Source organism: Biomphalaria glabrata, chromosome 11, assembly GCF_947242115.1.
Source record: "Biomphalaria glabrata chromosome 11, xgBioGlab47.1, whole genome shotgun sequence".
NCBI lineage: Eukaryota > Metazoa > Mollusca > Gastropoda > Planorbidae > Biomphalaria > Biomphalaria glabrata.
This window is the reverse complement of record NC_074721.1, coordinates 17,703,207-17,726,403: the sequence shown is the minus strand read 5'-3', so window position 1 is coordinate 17,726,403 and position 23,197 is coordinate 17,703,207. Positions and strand designations below refer to the sequence as shown.

General features: G+C 36.6%; 1 protein-coding gene across 1 annotated transcript in view; it reads right to left on the bottom strand.

The window, feature by feature from the left end:
- The window catches only part of LOC106067895 (uncharacterized), a 98,921-nt gene that overhangs the window by 5,632 nt on the left and 70,092 nt on the right, over positions 1-23,197 (bottom strand). Inside the window, exons 24-36 of the mRNA XM_056004358.1 lie at positions 14,020-14,142; positions 11,412-11,543; positions 9,338-9,460; positions 8,434-8,544; positions 7,547-7,687; positions 6,826-6,942; positions 6,017-6,139; positions 4,625-4,737; positions 4,395-4,456; positions 4,236-4,310; positions 1,663-1,829; positions 480-564; positions 162-172 (exon numbers count right to left, since the gene is read on the bottom strand). Of these exons, the coding sequence (XP_055860333.1) occupies positions 162-172; positions 480-564; positions 1,663-1,829; positions 4,236-4,310; positions 4,395-4,456; positions 4,625-4,737; positions 6,017-6,139; positions 6,826-6,942; positions 7,547-7,687; positions 8,434-8,544; positions 9,338-9,460; positions 11,412-11,543; positions 14,020-14,142 (1,383 nt within the window). The remainder of the gene's footprint in view (positions 1-161; positions 173-479; positions 565-1,662; positions 1,830-4,235; positions 4,311-4,394; positions 4,457-4,624; positions 4,738-6,016; positions 6,140-6,825; positions 6,943-7,546; positions 7,688-8,433; positions 8,545-9,337; positions 9,461-11,411; positions 11,544-14,019; positions 14,143-23,197) is intronic.

Sequence of the window (23,197 nt, the reverse complement as noted above, 5' to 3'; positions counted from 1 at the left end):
TTTAACAATGTAGATATATCTAGGGTGAAAATAGTTGTTTTTTTTTTTTTGTTCTTTTCAGGATCCTGTTTATTCATCACTAAAGTTTAAAACTAAACTTATGTTGCATTAGTTAAAAACAGAACAGTCTAGTTTTAGTTTTAAAAAAAGGAATAACTTACCGTCCGTGGTACTGGAAATAAAAATAAAAATAGTAGTACAAGACGCTTAGAGTTATTAGCTTATTAATAGAAAAAAAAAGAGACACGAAATCTTTGTACAAAAATAAAAGTTGAAGACATAATAACTACGATAAACATGTGTATAAATAAGATTTTTATAAAAAAATATTCTTGTGAATAAATATATCGTTGAGACTACAAATTTTAAAACATCACATGCTAAATATAACATGTCATATTGCACATGCAATTACACACATTTGAAATCAAGCATTTAAAAAAAAATCTTTCTAGAAACAATATTGAACCTTTACTTACACGCAGTAAGCCCTGTCATGCGTGAGATCACATGGGCATTGATTCAGCTTCTCAAAAATTTCACAAAGTGTGGCATTAACAGAAACTGCGAACATAGAATTAAAATATACAAAAAATATATTTCAATCAACCATAGCCATATCTCAGATTAATCATGTGATTATTTTGCAACCTGAAGTTGTTGTTTGTTTTAGATTAAAGATTTAAACAAGGAAGGGACATACGCTAATTAAATCATCTACAGATAATTTTCTAGGAAATTAAAAGTAGGATTTGAGTCCAGATAAGTTTTTTCATCAGAAGTAGCACAGAAACCCAGTACCGGTCTTAACAATTGCGAGGCCTTATCGAAATTGATTGCGCGGGGCCCAGTCAGGGTAAGTATAAAAAGTGAAAATAAAGATTTTGTATTGGAAAATAAATGCTTCTTTACATTTTATTCTTTCTTTACTAAGTAAAATATCTAGAACAAATTAACTTCACGAGCCTTGCGTGTAGCGAAGTCATACAGTATATCATCAAAATTCTGTTTTCTACATAGATCACGCTTAATAGCAAGAATTGTTAAATTGTTCAATCTATCTTTGCGAATTGTTGACCTCAAGTAATTCTTAATTATTTTGAGGCGCTAGCAGCTTTTTTCAAAGTTACGGGCGTTGTTAAAAATAGCAAAGAAGTTTGGAATAGTAATGTATCTTTCATTAGTTGACAGATAAGTTAAAATGACATTTTTGTCTATTTTATAAGTTTGTATGAAATTTTAATAATATTGAGAGATTTCCAGGACTTTCACGTATATTTTGCTTTTTCAGAAGATTTCTTAATTCTCCTGGAAAATCAGGAGACCGCGGGAACTTTGTTGTAAGTTATAATGTTTTCATTTAATAATTTATCCCTAGAATCAGTTCGGAGGGGACCCACTGTGGCCGCATAGGTTGCAGTGGCATAAGGCCGGCCCTGCAGAAACCTTTTTTCCAGATACCCTCTTGCCCAAAATCTCCCTCAAAAAGATTTGACCAGAGCGCACAGAGCAAGGTTTAGTATTTAAAAAAAAAACACGCTATATAAAGCATTTCTACAAAATGTAGTTCCAAAGCTTTATAAAACAGACGAGAATAGACAAAGATCGTTGACTAAGCCTAAACTTCAGACTACATCATAAAACAAACACGTGTGTACTTACACTCTTTTCCTTCAATAGTAATTGTGGTCAGGTTGACTTTAGTATCGTCTATTTTAAAGTCTGTGTGGTTTGATAAATATTTCAAGGCAGCAACTATTGCATTCACGTACTCACTAGTATTTCTGTTGTCTATCTTTATAGTATAGTTGACTACAATACTCCCTGAACTGGAGGTACGTAGAAAACATAATGCATGTATTGTTAAACAAATAGTAATGTCTTATCTTACAACGACATAACACAAGTGTATTAATGCTTTTAAAACATAGCGCAGTGTCTCAGAACGAATTTAAAGTACAATAATTCTTTCAGGGTGTGTTCACCTTACAGCTGTGTATCATTATGTACCTAAATAAATTGTGAGCTTATGTAACCAAACTAGCCGCTTGATGCAAAGTACCCAATGTAGCTATGTAAGCTCATCCAATAAATTTATCTCAGCTTAGGTACCTAATAGAGCTGTGTAAAGTGTGATGGATGCCTGTCTCTCTTGTAGTTAACTGTTGATGCCTGTCAGATTATGACAGATTACTCTTCAAATGTCTGAGTTTCTTTTTCGGGTGTATTCCAGTGCAATTAACACACAAGCAAACAAGAACCACAGTTATAAAACGTGTCTAAACTCCGTTGAACTGTTTAACAAATGTGTAATCCATGAAAGGCCACAGTCTGTCTCTGTCGATAAAAAAACAAACGTCCTAACCCTATAAAATCCTATCGCCAACTGATTTTCTTTCCCTGAAAAGCCTCCATCCCAACGAAGTAAAAGCGTCACTAATCCCGTTCAATATACGTCTACTATGGTGCGTCTCTACCTAACTCAAATACAAACTAAGTGTCCAACAAAAGTCAACTAGCTAATAAAGCTGTGTTAAAACATGTACCAAATAAATCTGATAAAATCTATGTACCTAATAGAGCTGGTTGAGTTCGGGTGCCCAATAAAGATATTTGAACATAGATACTAAATATAGTGGGACATGGATTTCTGTTCTGAATCATTCATTAAAATAACAAACAAACTAAAAACATACACTATTCCAATTTTGTACACACACACACACAAAACAAAAACAAAGAAACGGCAATGAATTAAACAAGTAGAGTAGGGAGATTAAAAAATGTGAATTCGGTGTCAGTGGTGTATTGACTTTTGTATAAATATATTTAGGATAGTGGTTAATAATAGTTTTTTTTTTGCACTTGGCTTTTAACATTCAGAATTGCGAATTCAAACCCTATGCTACCTCTGCAGCTACACCCAATTATGGAAAAGGCTTATGGAGTTAACACTGGGGTAGAGCCAGCGACCCCGCTGACCCAAACTGTATCGACACTTGCTTTTACTATTGGACACATCAGCTGTGTGGAGAAAAAGAAACTGAAGTGTGGGCGACATCGTTCCGTCCAAAGCTGATACCCAGGCCTTCATCTCATTTCCATGACCCATGATCGCTTTGCAACTGAGGGAGGTCATATACTTTTAACATTTGTAGTGACATTTTTTTAAACTAGAGTTTTTCCTAAACTGTTTACCAAACACAAATCTGTTAACTGGTCCAATTTGTGTGTAAATATATATTAGTTTAAAATTCACATTTATTATTATTTAGTAACTAATTTATTGGTTTGATACATCAGTAATTATGATGTGAAGATTGCTTCAATTAAATTAAAAAACGTTATATTCAGGTAATTTCTCATGAACAGTATGGCACACAAATATGTAAATATCAAATAATATAGTGGGAAGCGTGGTCAAGAACCTAAGGGCAGCACAGAAAACCTCCCAGATACCCCTTCCCCCCAACTGGTCCACAAATAATATTGGAACATAGCGCTCTGAGCATGCTATAAGCTTGAATGTAGCGCTATGTACAAGCCTTATATACATATACATATGTACACACACACACATAATTAATCTTTATTACACAATTATCCTTCATTCTTTCGGAAGACGTTTATTGTATCCTACAATAGGAAAATTGTAGTCTACCCGCTCTTGTCAGCAAAGGGGTCTGGGGGAGCTCAAAGCGCTCCCCCTGCGTGGGGCTAACCCCCGCAGCCAAGCATTATTCCGGTATTGAAAGTCAACAAAATGCATATTCTAAGGTATCTACATGTATTATCCTGGTATTAAAAAGTTTTATTTGAAAATCTAATGTGCTATTCTTACTAACTTAGATCCTCCCGCGCCGTTCGGCTCATTAGACCGAAAGCTGTTTCCACAAAAATCTATCACTGGCAATGTCTGAAACCTTTTCCCACCTGCTCTGAGGACCTCCATGAAAGTGTGACCTGAAGTTGTACTAGGATGTCCCTGTTTGCGCTTTCCTCGAATTGGCCTCCATGTCATCGCAACTCTTTTCGTGCGTAATTCACTTTGTCGTAGAAAATGTCCCGCAAACATCATTTCTACTCTCTGTCACAAGCTTACTAAGGGGTCGCTTTCAGTTTGGCATAGGATTTCCTTGATTAAGACCCGATCTCTAGAACTGACTGACTCCTAGCTATCTTTGTTGAGCCACATTTAGTCTTTTCAATTTTGGCGGACTATTTACTGTACTTACATAGTGGAGTCCAACCAGTGGTAGAAATTTGTAACCCTCTTGGCTAAGCTCTTTGAATCAGGTGACTCTAGTTTGCTTTAGATATATATATACATATATATTATATAAATATATATATATTGAGATAAATCAAAACTGTAATATTATACATGTACTTACTTCATATAAAATATTTCAACAGAATAGAGATCTTTTATTTTATCCTTCATGATTCTTTTGATCTAAAAGTAAACAGATTCACTATGTCATTAGTTATTTCAACTAATCATACATCAATTTGTGTCTTTATTTAAATTATTATTCTTATGGTACATCTGTACAATTTTATAACACTTAAAAATACTATTTATATCAGTAAATTAAACATGAAAAAAAAGTACTTCACTCACTGTAGCTTCTAGTTGACTTTTCAGTTTCATATAACTTTCAGAACTTTGATCAGACAAATTGACTTTTGTGGCGGTGTAATTAATTCTGATGGAGACATTCTTGAGCATGATGGCTGAACAAAGAAAAGTATATTATTGATAGCCAGTATACATTGGTCAGACGTACTGTGGTAGACTATTTCTTTGTAGTGTTTTGTAATGGCGTTAAATGCTGTAGGTTTGCAATGTTGGGCATGAATGCCATGGTGAAAGTTAACAAGTACTGTGAAAGACATGGTGCAAAGCAACCCATACATTGGAGAGCATAGTGCATAGCAAAGGGTATAGTGAATGCATGGTGCACCGCGAAACATAGCCAGAGCTTAGTGCACTGATGCATATACTGACGCTATGGTGTGCTACAGCGTGTATAGACCTACAGCACATAGTCACTTCTACAGGGCAAAACTGCCCATGATAAGGTAGCAAACTCCACGAGCGTAGCCAAGGAGGTTTTGAGTTTAAAACCCCTTCAGATTTTTTAGAAGTTAACCCCCTTCCACCTTCAATATAAAATGAAAGCAAACTACAGTCAATCAATTCATAAGCTTAGCCTAACTCTAACCCTTCCAGAGGGTTTTTGAGTTTTAAATTCCCATACAGAGAGTTTTGAGATTTAAGAAAACAAACAATTCTTCAATATTAAAATAAAGAGAAATAAAGTCACCAAATTCTACGAGCGAAGCTAAAGGGATGGGTTCGAAATTGACCCCCCCCCCTCTTCTAATAAAAGAAAAAAGCTACAATTTCTAAATTCCATGAGAATAGCCAAATAAGATTTCGTGGTTAACCTCCCCCTCCTCCAAATATAAACTAAAGCATAAATATAGTTACCAATTTCTACATTAATTAAGGTAGCAGCGAAACAAAGTTACCAAATTTTACGAGCGTAGCTAAGGGGGTGGGTTCGAAATTACACCCCCCTCTCGTCCAATTTCCACCTAACACCCTCCGCACTACCACCTAAGCAACCTTCATGAAGTTCAACTTGAATAGCGGTAATGTAAAAACCCAAATTAAAATCATTGAAAACAATTACACTATCTAACAAATAAAATCTTTTGTTCCATAAAGCTGACGACATGAAATGCAGCTTCTGTCTGGTACACCAGTCTAGAAATGTTGGACTGGATTTGATAGAATAATTATTTATGTTGTTTTGTTGTTTTTCTTTCAAAATTTTTAAAAATATTATTAACTGGAGCAGCACCGACATTCTTCTAAAAGAATCGTCCTTAGTCTATTCACTGACCACATTAAAAAGTCAGATAAACTACTAGTTTGGTTAAGATCACTTTAAGATATTTTAATTATTCATTGAATAGTAAGGTACAATGTAAGAGATCTGACTACCTTGACACGAGTGTCCGTCACTTTGAAGTATATAATCATTTTGACATTGACATTTAAAGTTTCCTATAGTGTTGATGCAAATGTCAGCACAATTATGAAGTTTCAGTTCACACTCGTCGATGTCTGAGTTTAAACAACGAAAGGAATGAAAATGTTGATTGTATGTTCATTAAACATAGTATAGTATATTATGGCAAACAAAATTTCGTTACATAAAAAAAAGATGTCACCTAGATATTTAAATGCCTTCACTTGTTCTATAGATATAGTGTTTATTTGCAGTTCACGTATAGTTTCTTTTTTTCTTTCTGAAATCTATTATAAGTTCTTTAATTTTTGTGTCATTCAGTTCTAGAAAGTTTTAAGTGCACCAGTTGGTAAACTCCTCTGAAATAAGACCGAGTATGTCAGTATCATCAGCGAATTAATGAGTTTAACTGAGTCATAGATGCTTCTTATGTCATTAGTGTAAGAGTGTACAGTACAGGAGAAAGTACACAAGCTTGTGGAGCGTACGTACTCGATTTGACGATTTGGTATTGTTGACATGAACAGACAGAAGACGTTGGGTTAACAGTCTAGAGATGAATGTTGAAATGATGCGTACCAGCACGCTGTATATATTGTTTTCTTCATCGCTGATGGTCTTGTTTTATTACATTGAATTTGAAAGTGTTTAATTAAAAAAATAATCTACTCTGCACTGTGTTTTTTCAGTGTGTTTAAACACAGGCATAGGGGCACCTGCGTAATGAAAATTGTGACTAGGAATATTATTTTAGACGATTTTATTTAATCTGACATCTTACCTAAGCATTCTCTATCAGAATCTCCTGGCCTAAATCCTGCATAGCATGTGCATGTGTAGTTTCCCTTGCTATTAGTACAGTTTTGTGGGCATACGCCACTGGAGCATTCATCAATATCTTAGAAAACAAAATTATTGAACAATATTTTTTGGCATACACATTTTCTGTTCGATGTAGCAAAAAAAAATGTGTTTTTTTTTTTAGTTGATAGACAAGTTGTGAGAAGTACTACTAAAAGAGAATCTAGACTAGACAAATACTTATATAATAGCGTCTTTTCCCCTTTCGGGGGCAGCTAAAAATCATCTAATTTTGTTACTCAAGATTTCTATATATGAAAAAATGTAAGAAATTAGTATTCTTTATTTTTTGTGTAAATAACGAAGTCGTCTTCTTTTTTTGAAGTAACGTCTGTATCATATAATATAAGATATATATTAATAAAGGAAATAAATTATATATATATATATTTCAAGAGTTCTATATATTTCTAATTACTATAAATTGATTGCATTTTTATGTTGGTATAAAGAATAAAGGAAATGCAGCTCTGTTTTTCAAAACTAGTAAAATTCTTTTTTATTTGCACTGTGGATTTTAATTTAATTATGTTTCAAATGCAAACACACGTTTTTGAATGATATGTAAAATAGTGAAAAGTGATTTGATGTTGATCAGGACAATCAAAAAGTAAAAAGTAAATGCAGATAAATAATGTCACCTTCACATTTTCCGCTAGTAATGTTGTATCCAGGTTTGCATTCACAGACGTCTGGACCTGGTCTTTTGACACACATCTGGTCCTCTTGTTGTTCACATTGAAGTATTGTACATCGGTCAATATCCACTTCACAACGTAATCCTGGAAGAACGAGATCAAATAATTGAATGTGTACGCTACTGTACGCAGTGACTCGTGAACCTCGTACGCAAAGCAAGAGAGAAAACTAAACTTATTCCATTGGCGATGTCTCCGTAATATCTTGAAAATCACATGGAAAGAATGTGCAATGCTGATATATTTGCGCGAACAGGTATTCCCAGCATCTTTACAGCCCTCAGACAACGCCGTTTGCGCTGGCTTCGACCTGTTCGCCAGATGGAGGACAATCGCATCCCAAACTCATTCTCTACGGGTAAATCCCGTCTAACTCAAGAAAAACAAGTCGCCCCACCTCCATTACATGGATGTAATAAAACGGGACCTCTATACAATGAGCACTGATACTGACCATTGAGAAGACATATCCCTAAACCGCACTAGATGGAGAGAGACAGTGACATAGAAAGCTATGGACAGCGAAAAAACACGGGCCTCTGCTCTGAAAGAAAAGTGTGCCATGCAAAAAATGGCCGGTTCCTCTACCACCAAAGCGAAAGTCACCTTAACCTGGGATATTTGTGGACGGGAGTGTCGCTCCAAAATAAGGCTTCACAGTCACGTGACAAAGTGTTCGAGATGAGCCATAGTCGCTCTACGACTGGAGGAGGCCAACATATGTTTAAAATGTGCCCCAGTACTTTACACTCTTAAGTTTCATAAGTTATATTCTGAATATCGATGTAAATGTGGCTGTACATTTCTAGCAAATTATAATGTACACCTACCGTTATATCCAGGTTTACATTTGCAACCATCTATTGGATCGCAATGAGCAGCTCCAGTCGAACAAGCACAGCTCATGTTACAGTTAACACCCCAAGAACCAGACGAGCAATCTGAAACAGCAAGTCACAAAATCAAATATCATATAGTCTCAATCATCATACTACAGGTCACTTTAAAGCGATTTATACAAAAAAAAAACTTTCATTCTATTGTCATGCTTCTGTAAAACAAAACCAATAACTGCAATTTTAACCCTCTTTGATACACAATACTACAAGTAGTAATTATATTGTAAATAAAATAACACATTCATTCTTAGTAAAATTTGTTTAAGATGATTCTTCTTAGTGTGGAACTGTGGCAATGACATTTCTGGTTTTGAATCCAATAGAATAACTATAAGAGAGTTAAAATAGTTAGAGGTAAAGACACGGAACTGTTGCAGACGAAGATGAGAAGTCATGACTCAAATGCTATTATTGTGTACATACAAATTCTAATTATCTTTGTGTACAAATAAAATGAGACGGTTGAAAAGATTAAACCAAAATGTGTCGATCCTCAATCACAAGACTCTTTATTCCTACAGTTAGTAAACACAAACATAGGACAGAGTTCAATATTGTGTATTCTGTAGTACAACGAAATTATTATAGAATAGCTAAGGAAAAGAAAAGGATCAAAGAGCAGCAGTAGGATGAATCATGATTAAGGAGCTCATCCAAGCCTAGAATAAAATGCTTTATTGTACGTATAACTTCGCATGACATTTGTTGTAGCAAGATCTTATTAGCTATATAAGTATAAGTAATAAATATATATAAATAAAATTGACCCCACCCTCTAGCAAAAAATAAGATTAGTCATTCCTACGTTTACGATCCATGCTATTGCAATACTCACTGATACACGATCGTCCGTCATTGTCTAGCCGTGAGCCCACAGGACATTTGCATTGATAGCCAGGTGTTTTATTTTCACAGTAATCTTTACTGATACACACATTTCTTTCACACTCATCAATATCTGATCAAAAACAATAGTTCATAATCAAACACATTTACAATTTATTATTTTAATTACTATTCACTTATGTAGGATACAGTGTTTCTGAAATGTTTTACCAGTGACGTCACATAGACCTAAAATACATTGGTTTCGACGTTTGTTACGACGTCTTAGCGCCAAGCTTGTTCCCTCAAGTTCAGAAATACTTTAATGTACTATTTCTTCTAGCAAAAAGAGCGAGGTTCAAATTAGTTAATTTAAAAGGGAGGGCTGGGCAGGAACTGGCTGTACTAAAGGATGAAAGACATTTGAGGCTGTAGAGTCTATAGATTGACATACATTTGTAATGGCTTTCATTGACATAAGAAAAACAGCTTTTTCTAGAAGTTTTTTTTATCGCGGGCCTGTTTTCTTCAATCAAATAAACGTCAAGAAAACTTCAAGAGAAGGTTAAGAGAAGGATAAGAGAACGTCAAGAGAACGTTAAAAGAACCTCAAGAGAAGGTTAAGAAAACGTCAAGAGAATATTAAGAGAAAGTCAAGAGAAGGTTAAGAGAAGGTTAAGAGAACGTTAAGAAAACGTCAAGAGAACGTCAAAAGAAAGTAAAGAGAAGGTTAAGAGAACGTCAAGAGAACGTCAAGAGAAGGTTAAGAGAACGTCTAGAGAACGTCGAGAAAATGTTAAGAGAACGTTAAGAGAACTTCAAGAGAAGGTTAAGAGAACGTCGAGAGAAGGTTAAGAGAACGTCGAGAGAATGTTAAGAGAACGTTAAGAGAACTTCAAGAGAAGGTTAAGAGAACGTCGAGAGAAGGTTAAGAGAACGTCGAGAGAATGTTAAGAGAACGTCAAGAGAACTTCAAGAGAAGGTTAAGAGAACGTCAAGAGAAGGTTAAGAGAACGTCAAGAGAAGGTTAAGAGAACGTCAAGAGAAGGTTAAGAGAACGTCGAGAGAAGGTTAAGAGAACGTCAAGAGAAGGTTAAGAGAACCTCAAGAGAAGGTTAAGAGAACGTCGAGAGAAGGTTAAGAGAACGTCGAGAGAATGTTAAGAGAACGTTAAGAGAACTTCAAGAGAAGGTTAAGAGAACGTCGAGAGAAGGTTAAGAGAACGTCGAGAGAATGTTAAGAGAACTTCAAGAGAAGGTTAAGAGAACGTCAAGAGAAGGTTAAGAGAACGTCAAGAGAAGGTTAAGAGAACGTCAAGAGAAGGTTAAGAGAACGTCGAGAGAAGGTTAAGAGAACGTCAAGAGAAGGTTAAGAGAACGTCAAGAGAAGGTTAAGAGAACGTCGAGAGAAGGTTAAGAGAACGTTAAGAGAACTTCAAGAGAAGGTTAAGAGAACGTCAAGAGAACCTCAAGAGAAGGTTAAGAGAACGTCAAGAGAAGGTTAAGAGAACGTCAAGAGAACTTCAAGAGAACGTTAAGAGAACGTCAAGTGAAGGTTAAGAGAAAGTCAAGAGAACTTCAAGAGAAGGTTAAAAGAACGTCAAGAGAAGGTTAAGAGAACGTCAAGAGAACTTCAAGAGAAGGTTAAGAGAACGTCAAGAGAAGGTTAAGAGAATGTCAAGAGAACTTCAAGAGAAGGTTAAGAGAACGTCAAGAGAAGGTTAAGAGAACGTTAAGAGAACGTCAAGAGAAAGATGGTAAAATATTTTTACTTGTATGATGTAAGAAAGACCCAAGAATCGAGTTGACAAAGATGCAAGGAAATGTCTTCTTTGATAGACGTTTGAAATTGATCTTTTGGCAGAGAAAACAAATTAGGTTTTCAGTGGGTGCTTTAAACCCTTAGAATGACGCTACCAACAAATTAAAAATGCTGCCAAATTGCGGTAGGCAAGAAGCGAGGGAAAACACTAATAGACAAGCTTTAGTCATTGCACATAAATGTATAAAACTTTTCAATAAATTGATTCAGAAATTTTATTGAATTTCTATATAAAAAAATAAGCTAACTATTAAAGTTCAAACCTTGACAAGATCTATTGTCATTTTGTAACTCAAACCCTGCTCTACAAAGACAAATAGGTTTATTTGTAATATCATCCAATGTGCATACATGACTACAGTTGAATGGGTTGGAGTCGACGCACAGTTGTTTCTCTAGAGAAGTAATACATAGAAATATATGTAATATATATATATATGAGATATGATGTTAGATCATGGAACTATTCTAGAGGAACAGTAACTTTAAGTGGGATCTTTGAGCAACCTGTTTGCATACCTTGCACTGTATTAAAAAATATCGATACAAAGAAGGCTTATACGCCTCGACGGGCGCGATGTACCCGTGTTGTTCAGAAAAATAATTTTTGGCTCTATTCAAACAGATTTGTAAAAACTTCATCCATTTTCAGACAAGCTGTCAGGTAGGTATAATAATTTAGAGTAGCAAATATTTTACTTTTGATCAACCTACTCAAAATATATGTTTTCAGTGATTTCAGGGTTAGGTATTTTCAACTAGATCTTGTGAAATTGTATGTGGAACTTACAAACATGTCACGCAAAAACTTAAAAAAAATAATAATACTAAAGCTCACATTTTCCGCTGTTCTACATTGGCTCTTTTTTGTTTCGCAAAGTCCGAAATCCAACAGAAAAAAGAATCGCGCTAATTTCTTTTTTTTTTAAAGCGAAACGATAATATTGAATTTATTGTTAATATTCCCCCCCCCCCAGTGTGGCCTAGAATTAGTTTAGCTACTGGCTAATTCTACATTTATTAAATGTCAATGGTCATTGATAATCATGTCATAACATTTTCCCCGACATTGTCTGCTGGACCGCTGGGGCACCATACAAGATGTATCAACCTTCTTTCTCCATTCTTCTCTGTCATTTGACTTTGATAGAATTTAATTCTGATGTTATTTCTGAAAATATCACGTGATAAACAGTATAGGGCTGTGTATTCAAAAACAATAACCATATATACACATGAAAAATATAGACAGTTTCGATCCACAACTAAGAACCGGGTACTCAAACATTAAATATATTTACGTCATTGATTCATTCATCACCATTGGCCTCCTTCTGTCGTAAAACGACTATATTTCATCTCGCACACTTCCTCTTGTGGCTGTGGAGCCCTATTTTGGAGAGACACTCCCGTTTACAACTATCGCAGGTTAATGTGGCGCAGTTCAATGGCGATCCCGGCCACCTCGTGGCGGACTGTGGTAACGCTGCGAACGCCTCTAGCAGCGGCGAACTGGGATCCCCTCCGGTTTTTAAGGCCAAGTGGATGGAGTTTGTTAAATCCAGGGGGTCCAACCCAAATGTGTGGGTGCCTGGTTATAAGTTGGATTGCGGTGCGCCGGCATGCGAGGCGCGCCTCATAATCGCCGAAGGCTCTAGAAGGTACGTTTCCGGATGCACGACATTGCATCAAGTCGCCTCACTGACGGCGGACTTTCTGGCGGTGTGAAAAACGAGTCTAGACAATCTCTCAGTATACCACTAGGCATACGCGGCAGCGTGACGAAGGAAGCTGGCACAGCGAAGATGCGTTCCTGGGTAGGTAGCATTGGTCCCATCTGTGGAGATCTTTCCTAAGTCTAACATGCACCCAGTTTCGCCCGCACTCGGGTATCTCGATCAACATGGCTTCACAAAATTTATCTTATATCCCGAGTATGGGCATTACTCAATGGATAGGCCCCGTCCGACCGATTCTGGCAACGGGTCGGTGTTCGTAAAATCAGTAACCGTCGTCAATCTCCAAGATGGCCACCCACTAAGCTTACCGGAACTGACAACTAGCAAAATTTGAAAAGACCTTCTAAATGGGAGGAGTGGTGGTTGTTAGAGAGCCAGGACGTGACATTTTCTAGGTACAGGACGTGACATTTTCTAGGTACAGGACGTGACATTTTCTAGGTACAGGACGTGACATTTTCTAGGTACAGGACGGGACACTGTCCAATCGGAGCCTATTTTGCTAAATTTAAACCGAACTTTCGATTCACGCTGTCGACACTGCCAGGAAGAAGTAGAAACGGTTAACCACATCCTTTAGGAGTGCGCGATACTACACCCTAAAAATGACCATTTGAGTGAGAGAGAAACTGGTTTGCATGGTGAGTTGGCTTTGTACTGAGACAGAACAACTCAGCAAAGAATTGCTGCTTTCCTTGTCCGTGTTTTATCAGAGAATAGTGTTAACAACACGGTGGCCCAGTGCAGTGAGACTTACACGGTTAAGGTGGCTTTTGCTTCGGTGGTAGAGGAGCTGGCTATTTTTAGAATTGTCCGTTTTTCTTCCAGGGCTGAGGCCCCAATATTCTTTCGCTATCCAAAGCTTTCTTGGTCACTGTCTCTCTCCATCTAGTGTGGTCTAGAGCTATGTCTTACCTATTGTCAGTATTGATGTTCACTGATTTGAGGTCCCGTTTTATTACATCTATGTAACGGAGGTGGGGGCGACCAGTTTTTCTTGAACCAGTCGCGAGTTGTCCATAGAGGAAAGTCATATATTTACGTAACGCTAAGTACATCCTAACTTTAAAAAAAGTATTTCCAACTTATTACAATCACAATAAAAATCATTAAAAAGACATAATGCATATACTTAGTGTACAGCTCGATCTGTTCGGTTGCAGTTCGTATCCACGAAAACATTGACAAAAATAAGATCCTATTGTATTGACACAGACGTGCTCACACTTGTGTTGTCCAGTACATTCATTGAAGTCTGAAATGTAAGGAAAATAGCTTTTAAGAAAAGGTCTACGTCAAAATTCTTTTAAAAAAAGCCTACGTCAAAATTATTTGAAGAAAAGGCCAACGTCAAAATTCTTGAAAGAAAAGACCTACGTCAAAAATTCTTTAAAGAAAAAGCCTACGTCAAAAATTCTTTAAAGAAAAGGTCTGAGTCAAAAATTCTTTAAAGTAAAGGTCTGAGTCAAAAATTCTTTAAAGAAAAGGCCTACGTCAAAAATTCTTTAAAGAAAAGGTCTGAGTCAAAAATTCTTGAAAGAAAAGGCCTACGTCAAAAATTCTTTAAAGAAAAGGTCTGAGTCAAAAATTCTTTAAAGAAAAGGTCTGAGTCAAAAATTCTTTAAAGAAAAGACCTACGTCAAAAATTCTTTAAAGAAAAGGTCTGAGTCAAAAATTCTTTAAAGAAAAGGTCTGAGTCAAAAATTCTTTAAAGAAAAGGTCTGAGTCAAAAATTCTTTAAAGAAAAGGTCTACGTCAAAAATTCTTTAAAGAAAAGGCCTAAATAAAAAAATTCTTTAAAGAAAAGGCCTAAATAAAAAATTCTTTAAAGAAAAGGCCTAAATAAAAAAATTCTTTAAAGAAAAGGTCTGAGTCAAAAATTCTTTAAAGAAAAGGCCTAAATAAAAAATTCTTTAAAGAAAAGGCCTAAATAAAAAAATTCTTTAAAGAATAGGCCTGAGTCAAAAATTCTTTAAAGAAAAGGTCTGAGTCAAAAATTCTTAAAAGAAAAGGCCTAAATAAAAAATTCTTTAAAGAAAAGGCCTAAATAAAAAATTCTTTAAAGAAAAGGCCTAAATAAAAAATTCTTTAAAGAAAAGGCCTAAATAAAAAAATTCTTTAAAGTAAAGGCCTAAATAAAAAATTCTCTACTATTCGGAGTGCACATCAAAGAAACAGAGATGGAAGAAGTGGATTGGGATTCTTTTTAAATGGCCGATATAGACCGCGGTTCTTAATTTGCGTATAGTATACTGATAAAGTCACTACTATAGTATATTAGAAACAATGAAACAAAACAATAAAATAAGTAAAGCGGATGCGTAAATGTAAAAAAAGTAAGAGTGGAGTTACATCAAACGAAATGCGACATACATTCTTCTAAGGATATGTATAATATAGATTTAGCCCTAGATTAAAATTAGATTCATTTGTTTAAATTAGGTAAATATTCTTAATCTATCAATTTAAAAGTATATACAATGGCTCCATAAGATTAGGCCTATTCATTATTTTATTTTAGTATATAAAATATCCCCCATAGAAAACATCATCTTCCCTGTCAATCATGACGTGTTTACACTGCGTATGTAAGGAGTGCGCAAAAGATGAATGGAGCTATTTAAATGTATGTCAAGACGGCTAAATTCACATTTTGCAGCTACAGCAAACGAATTTATGGAAAATTGTTTTTGAGACCCAATTTTTGTAGGTTAATTTTATTAAAAATAACGAGATGAATAGACTATATATTACATGTTCGTATGTAAAGTAAAATAAAATATTTAATTACAAAATGAGTTTGAGTTATCACAGAAACTCAGAGGTGGCCCCCGTCGGATCCCTGTCGAATCCACCAATTCGCAAGGAATATTCAAGACGTGATTTTGTTTTGATTGTCAAAACTAATAATGTTTCAAAGATTCCTTTGCAATTGTAAAAAAATGTTTTTATTTCTGTACAATGATTGACATGTTTCAGATGTTCCTTCAAAGTTAAAGATAATTGACTTCCTTGTCCCATCCGCCCGCTGGGATAATCAGTCTAGCACCAAACCGCACGACCAGGCATTGCTGTTAACGTAATAACAAAGTCATAGCTTATTATTGATAAAGAGATATAGTATACATTACGGCATGATACCTACAGGATATGTACAAAATGTCAGACGAGTGACCCATTGAAAAAAAGTTTCCTTGCTGTAGATATTAAGGTTTACAAGGGCTGTCCTGAGTTACTTTGTATAGGAATACCAAGTTTTTTAGGCTTTGAAGGGCATTTTTGGCAGTGGTCAGTAAGACGATTCGTCTGTTTGGTGTACATAGGTAGTTTATTAGTGTGGTAGCTGCTAGTTCAAGTGCTTGCCTTTCTGCTCTATGGCTGTCTGACAGATTGCAAGTTGCAATTGACTTTTCCAGTCTTTTCCATTGGACCATTTAGTTAGTATACCAATTCTTCCGTTTGTATTGTATTTTTGAGAGGATCCATCTTTGTAGACTCTGACCCATTGGTTGTTGGGGGTAATGGGTTTTTAGGAAAGAGTTCACTAATTCCTTGAGCTCTGTTGCGTTGTGATTGGATATTTTGGTTATGCATGACGAGGTTTAATAAACATTAATGCACAAAATTTTTTTTTATGCATTTCATTTAAATAATTTATTCCATATGACGTCATATAAAAAATATTCACTACGTCACACGGCCTAGTTAGACTAAAAAAGTCTTTGCAATACGTGCAAGTAGTGGAGGGTTCATAGACTTTGTTGCATCGAGTTTTTTTAGCATTACATAAAAAGAATTCATTCCATATGACGTCAAAGGAAAAAAAATCAATTACGTCACAATGGGCTAATTAGACTAAAACTGTCTTTATTAACACGAGAGAGTTATGGAGGGTTCATAGACATTCATGTACCGCTATATATGTATATATATATAAGGATTAAATCTGTCTGTCTCTCTGTCTGTCTGTGACAAGTCAAAAGCTTGCCGTCAGACTCACTCAAATTTATCACAGCATTAATTATATTTTATCATTATTTATTAATTTTATTTTACTTATTTCACCGTCCTATCCCCAATTTCTTCACTCGCCCCACCTTTTCCTCGTCTCACTAGACTGAGTCCACCACCTTGGCGGCTTTTCATTTATCTCCCGTTGATCGGGGAAAGATAAACACACAGTCTCTTTGGTCTTATCCCGCCGGATGTCTGACGGTGGCGGTTGACACCAACTTGGAATGCAAGTCACTCTTTCTCCCCCCCTCTCCCACGTCTCTCTTTGATCAAAGAAATTACTCGGGTTAACGCGCATCGTGACACTCCAAGGAGCGACTCTTGTCGGATTCACCCACGTGGGAGATAATCTTTGGTCCATATATCACGGCCTTTATAAAGTAGAATAGAGCAAGCCAGACCCTCTCATTTCTCATTCTAAGCTGAGCAATTGAGTCTGGACTATTTTGTTTATTCTTACTCTTAGAGGAATACCTGGTGGTAAGCCGAACTTAATCACAAGTTTCATCTTAATTACTCTGTGTATATTTCTCACTGGATACTATCATGTGTAGTTTATTATTTCATTTATATTTAATTAGTGCATTGTGTATTTCTCACTGTCGTAAGTAGAAAACATAAACATGGCATTTGTATATATTTATGTATTGCATTAATCTATTAATGCTACGTTGCTCAATTGATCGTTGCTGCAACCATGCATATATTTGTACATCTTATTTTATTTCCTTTATCTCGGCTGACCGCCTTGATGATTTTACTAGCGCACTACTAATACTGCGCTTCGAAAAGAGATATATAAATTATCTCCCCTTTAGTCATTCTAATTTGACGAGAGTTGCGTCCCTTGAATGGACACTCTCCTTTCAAGCGCACTCCATTGTTCTCGGCCGACGGCCATGTGTAAACAAACCGTCATGGTCGCTGACCAGCGCCCAGTCCCCCCCCCCCTTTTTTCTCTTTCCACTAGTGTTGTTTATTTGAGATTATTATTTCCCTTTTTATGTACATTTTTATATTGCTACTATCAGCCCTCTATTTTCCAAATCCCATTTGTCATCATGTCCCCATTGTACTCAAAAGCAATTTTCCTATCTGACGAATGCACCTCAGTCGAGGGCATCAATAAGATGCATGAGAGACATGTCCTAATTTGTCTTTATTTATCCGCAGCCTCGCTCAGATATCTGCCTATTTGTTTGGATCACCTGCCTATTTATTTGGCATTGTCTGCCTAGCACTGCACTCATGCCTATTTGCACTCCCGCCTACGTGGATCTACTCTACTACTTGGCTCTATCGGCTCTACTTGCCTGCCTATTCGACAGCCCACCTGTCAACTTATTAGGTACGACGTCCCTATAGACCCAGAGTCTGTGCGAGACGTCATGGCTACGCCAAATCCCCCGCTGCCCACGGCAGATAAGCTCTGCTTGCAGTACCCTTGTGCCCACGGTAGCCGGCCACCCGCCCTACTGTGCCTACTACAGATATCAGAACTTTGGATTGAGACTCCACAAGAACTGTATCACCGGCGTCCCTCTACCCGCTAGAGCGCCATCTCCAGCTGCAGAACATCAAGCCAGGACACAGCCAGCTGCGACACAAACAGGACAACCAGCTAAGTTCAGAGGACAAAGTGACATACTCTCTTATTAAGTGCAAGAGTGATGATTAAATATAGTTTCAATTAGAGATAGATGCAAACCCTCCCCTTTTTTAATTCTTTTATGTAAATATTTATGTAAATAAATATTCTTCAATTTTAACTTTGTATCTCTCTTTCATTGTTGTTTCGTTGCGTGCCTGCTTACGATTTATATGCTGACGGGTTGGTGTGTGATAACTGCAAAAATAATCATCCCCTAGACATTAAACACGCCAAACACACGTCACTTTCGCTAACCTGTCACTGTCATGTTAATATCGAAAAAAGAAAGACTAAAAGCTATTGAAAATCTAATTAACCTTAAATAATTTTTCTTCCAAAACATCGTAATAGTTTTAAGTATCTTTAATAGATTGTTCTGGTTGTTTATATATATTTTATATATATATATATATATATATATATATATATATATATATATATATATATATATATATATTGTTATAAACTTGGTGGTGGCACAGATGGGGGTAGTGGTGTGAGTGTAGTCAGCCGACGCAATTCGCCCCAGGCCAGCGCTAGACGAGCGGTCAACCGTGACGAGCTACGATGGTCAACCGAGTCGAGTATCAACAGGACGGTTCGGGAAGGATCGCCGTCGTGAACAGAGCTCATGAGCGTCACGAGAGTTGTAGTCATCTGACCACCTAGAAACGTCGAGCGGCGTTCTGTCCGGTTCGAGAAGGCCAGTAGGGACCCTATATAAAGAGCGGAGGTGTCGTAGTCAAGACAGTCGAGAAAAGGGGCTCAATACAGCAAGGTTCAGAAAGGAGGTTCACGACAAGAGTTCAGAACACGGTCGACTACAGCACAGTTCAGCGGTGTGGTTCTGTACGGAGCATTACGACGGTTCAGTGCGGAGTACTATCAAGTACAGTTGAGACGAACGGCGTCTTGATCTTGGTCTGTGATCGAGTCCGACACAACGAGTCTAGTGTGTGAAGTCAGTCCTGAACTGTTGAACCCAGTGCAAGCCCGGAACGAGACGGAGAGGCCAGTGCAAGAGTTGATACGGCGGAACGGTGTTATCGGAGAGATATTTGTACAGTGTACGTGTTGCCAATTGTACAGTATTGGCTGTTATTTATTCAACTATTAAAGTGCTACGTTACTTTGGAGCCCTGAGTTGTCAAGTTCTTTAAGTTGGTGGTGTATGGTGCAGTTTGCAGAGAGCCTGGATAGTGAGATTCGTAACAATATATATATATATATATATATATATAAGAGAAAAAGAAAATTACTAATTAATCCAATACCGTTAAAATTTTTTTTACCTGAGCCTTGTGGAGATATTTTCATACCATACTTAGTTGTTTTTTTTTTCTTTATAGATTATATCGTATTGTAAAGGGAAATAAATAATTATAAAACAATTACATCACATAGATTCAAAAACATCAGTTAGGCCAAGTTCACATTTAACTCCATCTTCGATTATCCCTTATCCTTTAGTCCTTTTCTCCATTTTTCTCTGGCATTTGGTGCACAACAGATGATCTGTCAACCATTTTTCTCCTTTCTTCTCTACTTTTAACTTTTGACAGAATTTCATTTACTACAGCCTTATACTTTCTTTGATATTGCCTTGCCATCGCTTACTATGTCTTTTCCTTCATCTTCTTCCTGGTAAGTTCCCTGAAGGAAGGCCTTTGCGAGCCTTCAGGACTTAGCGATTTAGCCCTATAGAGTTTGAGTTAATGCTTTTTGACAGTGGTTAGCAGGTCAACGTTGTTTCCAATTACCGTATTAATCCTGTTTCTAATCTATTGTTTCGTGATCCGTTCTTTGTAAGTGACAACTAGGATTTAACTATATCCCCATGACTATCAGTTTCCTATAATACTGTTATAACTCTGCAATGCGCACCACCATCCAGGCTAGTGCTAGAAGGTGCGCACTGTGATAGACTACACCTAAAAAGGATGTCAACATTAGAAAGTAGTGAGCCAATATTGAGAGATTGTGCCTAAGATAGATGTTGTTTTGTGTACCTGTGATGTCGTGTAAATAAACATCTATGTCTCGTTGAGTTGCCTCACTTAAGTTATTACAATTGGTGTCAGAAGTGGGATTAAAGGCAACTCAACGAGAGGAGGTAGGATTCGATCTCTATGGCATCGTTGAAGCTATTACATCAGCTCTTAATTAAAGAGCTAAGACAAGAGCTTCGGGACCGAGGTTTAAAACCCGTCGGTAGCATTGAAACGCTCACGGCTCGTCTGCGGCAAGCTCTGATCGATGAAGAAGAAGATCCGGATACCTATCAATTTGAAATTGGGATTGTTGATCTCATTGGCAAGATCCAGGACTGTGGGGATGCATTTAAGGAACAAATGAACACGATTAGGATCATGATGGGGAACATGAGTAGGAACATAATGTCTAACAATGTAGATGAAAGTGTATTTCAAGTAGAAGGCCAAATAGACCAAAGTGATAACATTGTGTCGCAAGCAAAAGGAGGAATAAACTCGTTAGTGAAAGGGCAGTTGCCTGGTCTTGACTGTGGCAGCACAAACAGTGGTGATGGAGGCGCTGGGGATTGGAGCGCCGTCTGTGACTGTGTTGTGGGCAAGTCTGGCGGGGATGACTTTGAAGACGAGAAACGTGACAACGATTGTCAGTACCCTTGACGGGAACTCGAACCATGAAAGCTTTAAGACCGTTTCTTATTCCTTGTCTTGGATGTCGTCGGGTGAAATTGCGAATACGGCCAGTCAAGAGGTCAAAGCAGCGACCACAACATCGTCTCAAGCGTAGACTGGCCAACTGGAAGAAGAGGAGCAACGACAGCGGAAAACTGTGCAGATGGCTTCGTGGGCAACTGGCACCCTACCGTCTGTGGTTCCCACCGATCGACCTCCACCTGAACTGTCAAACCTCCACTGCACTCTTTCTTTTCGGGACGAAAAGCTCTAAGAAGGGGGCAATGTTGTAACTCTGCAATGCGCACCACCATGCAGGCTTGTGCTAGAATGTGCGCACTGTGATAGACTACACCTAAAAAAGGATGTCAACATTAGAAAGATAACGATTTCCGCACAAGTAGAGAGCCAATATGGAGAAATTGTGCCTAAAATAGAGGTTGTTTTGTGTACCTGTGATGTCGTGTAAATAAACATCTATGTCTCGTTGAGTTGCCTCAAGTTATTACAATACATATGAATATTGACAATGTAATAACAATAACATTAATAAATCTCCGTATGCGGTCGTATCAAGTCGTTAGTGGAACTAACAAAACAATATTATTGGCGACACTTATTTTTTGAATCGAAAGATCCACTGTTGTAGTTGTTGATACTTTGTAGTTCATAGTTTCTGATATTCTACTGAATATATTGAAACCTGCCTATTTTTTACCTGCCATAGCAGACCACTTCGGGGGCCGATTTCAAGTTTTTCCACAGTAGTCCACACAAGCTGTGGTTGTAACACTACTATAATTGTTACTATATATATATACTAGACATATGTTACCCGCGACCCGCGGGTCTTTATTTGCGCATTACTGTTGATATAGTCACTGAGAGTGTTTTGTAAACAATTAAACGAAATAATAATGTAATAAGTAAAGCAAATGTGTCAATATAAAAATACTGTGAATGAAGCTATCAAATCAAAATAGCTAATAGGCTTAAATCTTTTTTTTTTCATATTAAAACATTTGCTTGTAGGCCTACATATATTTGATTAAAATTTGAGATGAATAGACTAAATTTTGTATGTATAAAGTATAAAGTAGATCTTGAGGTAGACGTAGATCTAAATCTACACTAATCTAGAGTTCTGTGCTGCGCATGCGTGACCTTTTTTCATGAATGAATTTATATAGGCCTATCTCAACACGGCTACGCAGCTTTAGCGAACAGCGAACGAATGTATTAAAAATGCTTTAGAAAAACAAATTTGAATGTTAATTTGATTAAAATATGAAATGAATGGACAATAATTAGTATGTTTATGTGTTAAAGTATAAAACTATCTGTGCGAAGAGAAGGTTTATCATCTTAGAGTTGAATTAGAGTTTTAGATCTAGGGATGGGATTATAAAGTAAACAATTAAACGAATTAATATTTAGTACGCGATTCATTACGGTATTGTCTAATGAAAAAAAGAGTTTTAGACCTAGGCCTAGGAATAGACTCAGTATAATAGAGAGATGTGTTAATGTGTAACCATTTGGTAATGTCTAATGAAATAATGTTCGCCAGGAAATCTGTAGTCACAGATATCAGGAACTAATTTATGTAAAAAATGCTTTTGGATAATCTAGTGGATTGTATTTAGATGTATGTTAAACGTAGCTAATGATCCTTTCACGTTATTTCTCTTTCGCTACGAAAATAAAATTAGTTTTGCGAAAATGGGATTACCCGAGGTCGATACATTCTTATCTATTAAAAACAAAAAGAGCGATAGCTTTGTTAAATGAATGGGATTATAAAGTAAACAATTAAACGAAATAATTTTTAGTACGCGATTCATGAATGAATATAGATCTAGGCCTATCTGAACTCGGCTTCGCAGCTTTCGTAAGCAAATGTAGCTTTAGAAAACCAAATTTGAATGTTTATTTGATCAAAATATGAAATGAATGGACTTTAATTAATATGTTTATGTGTT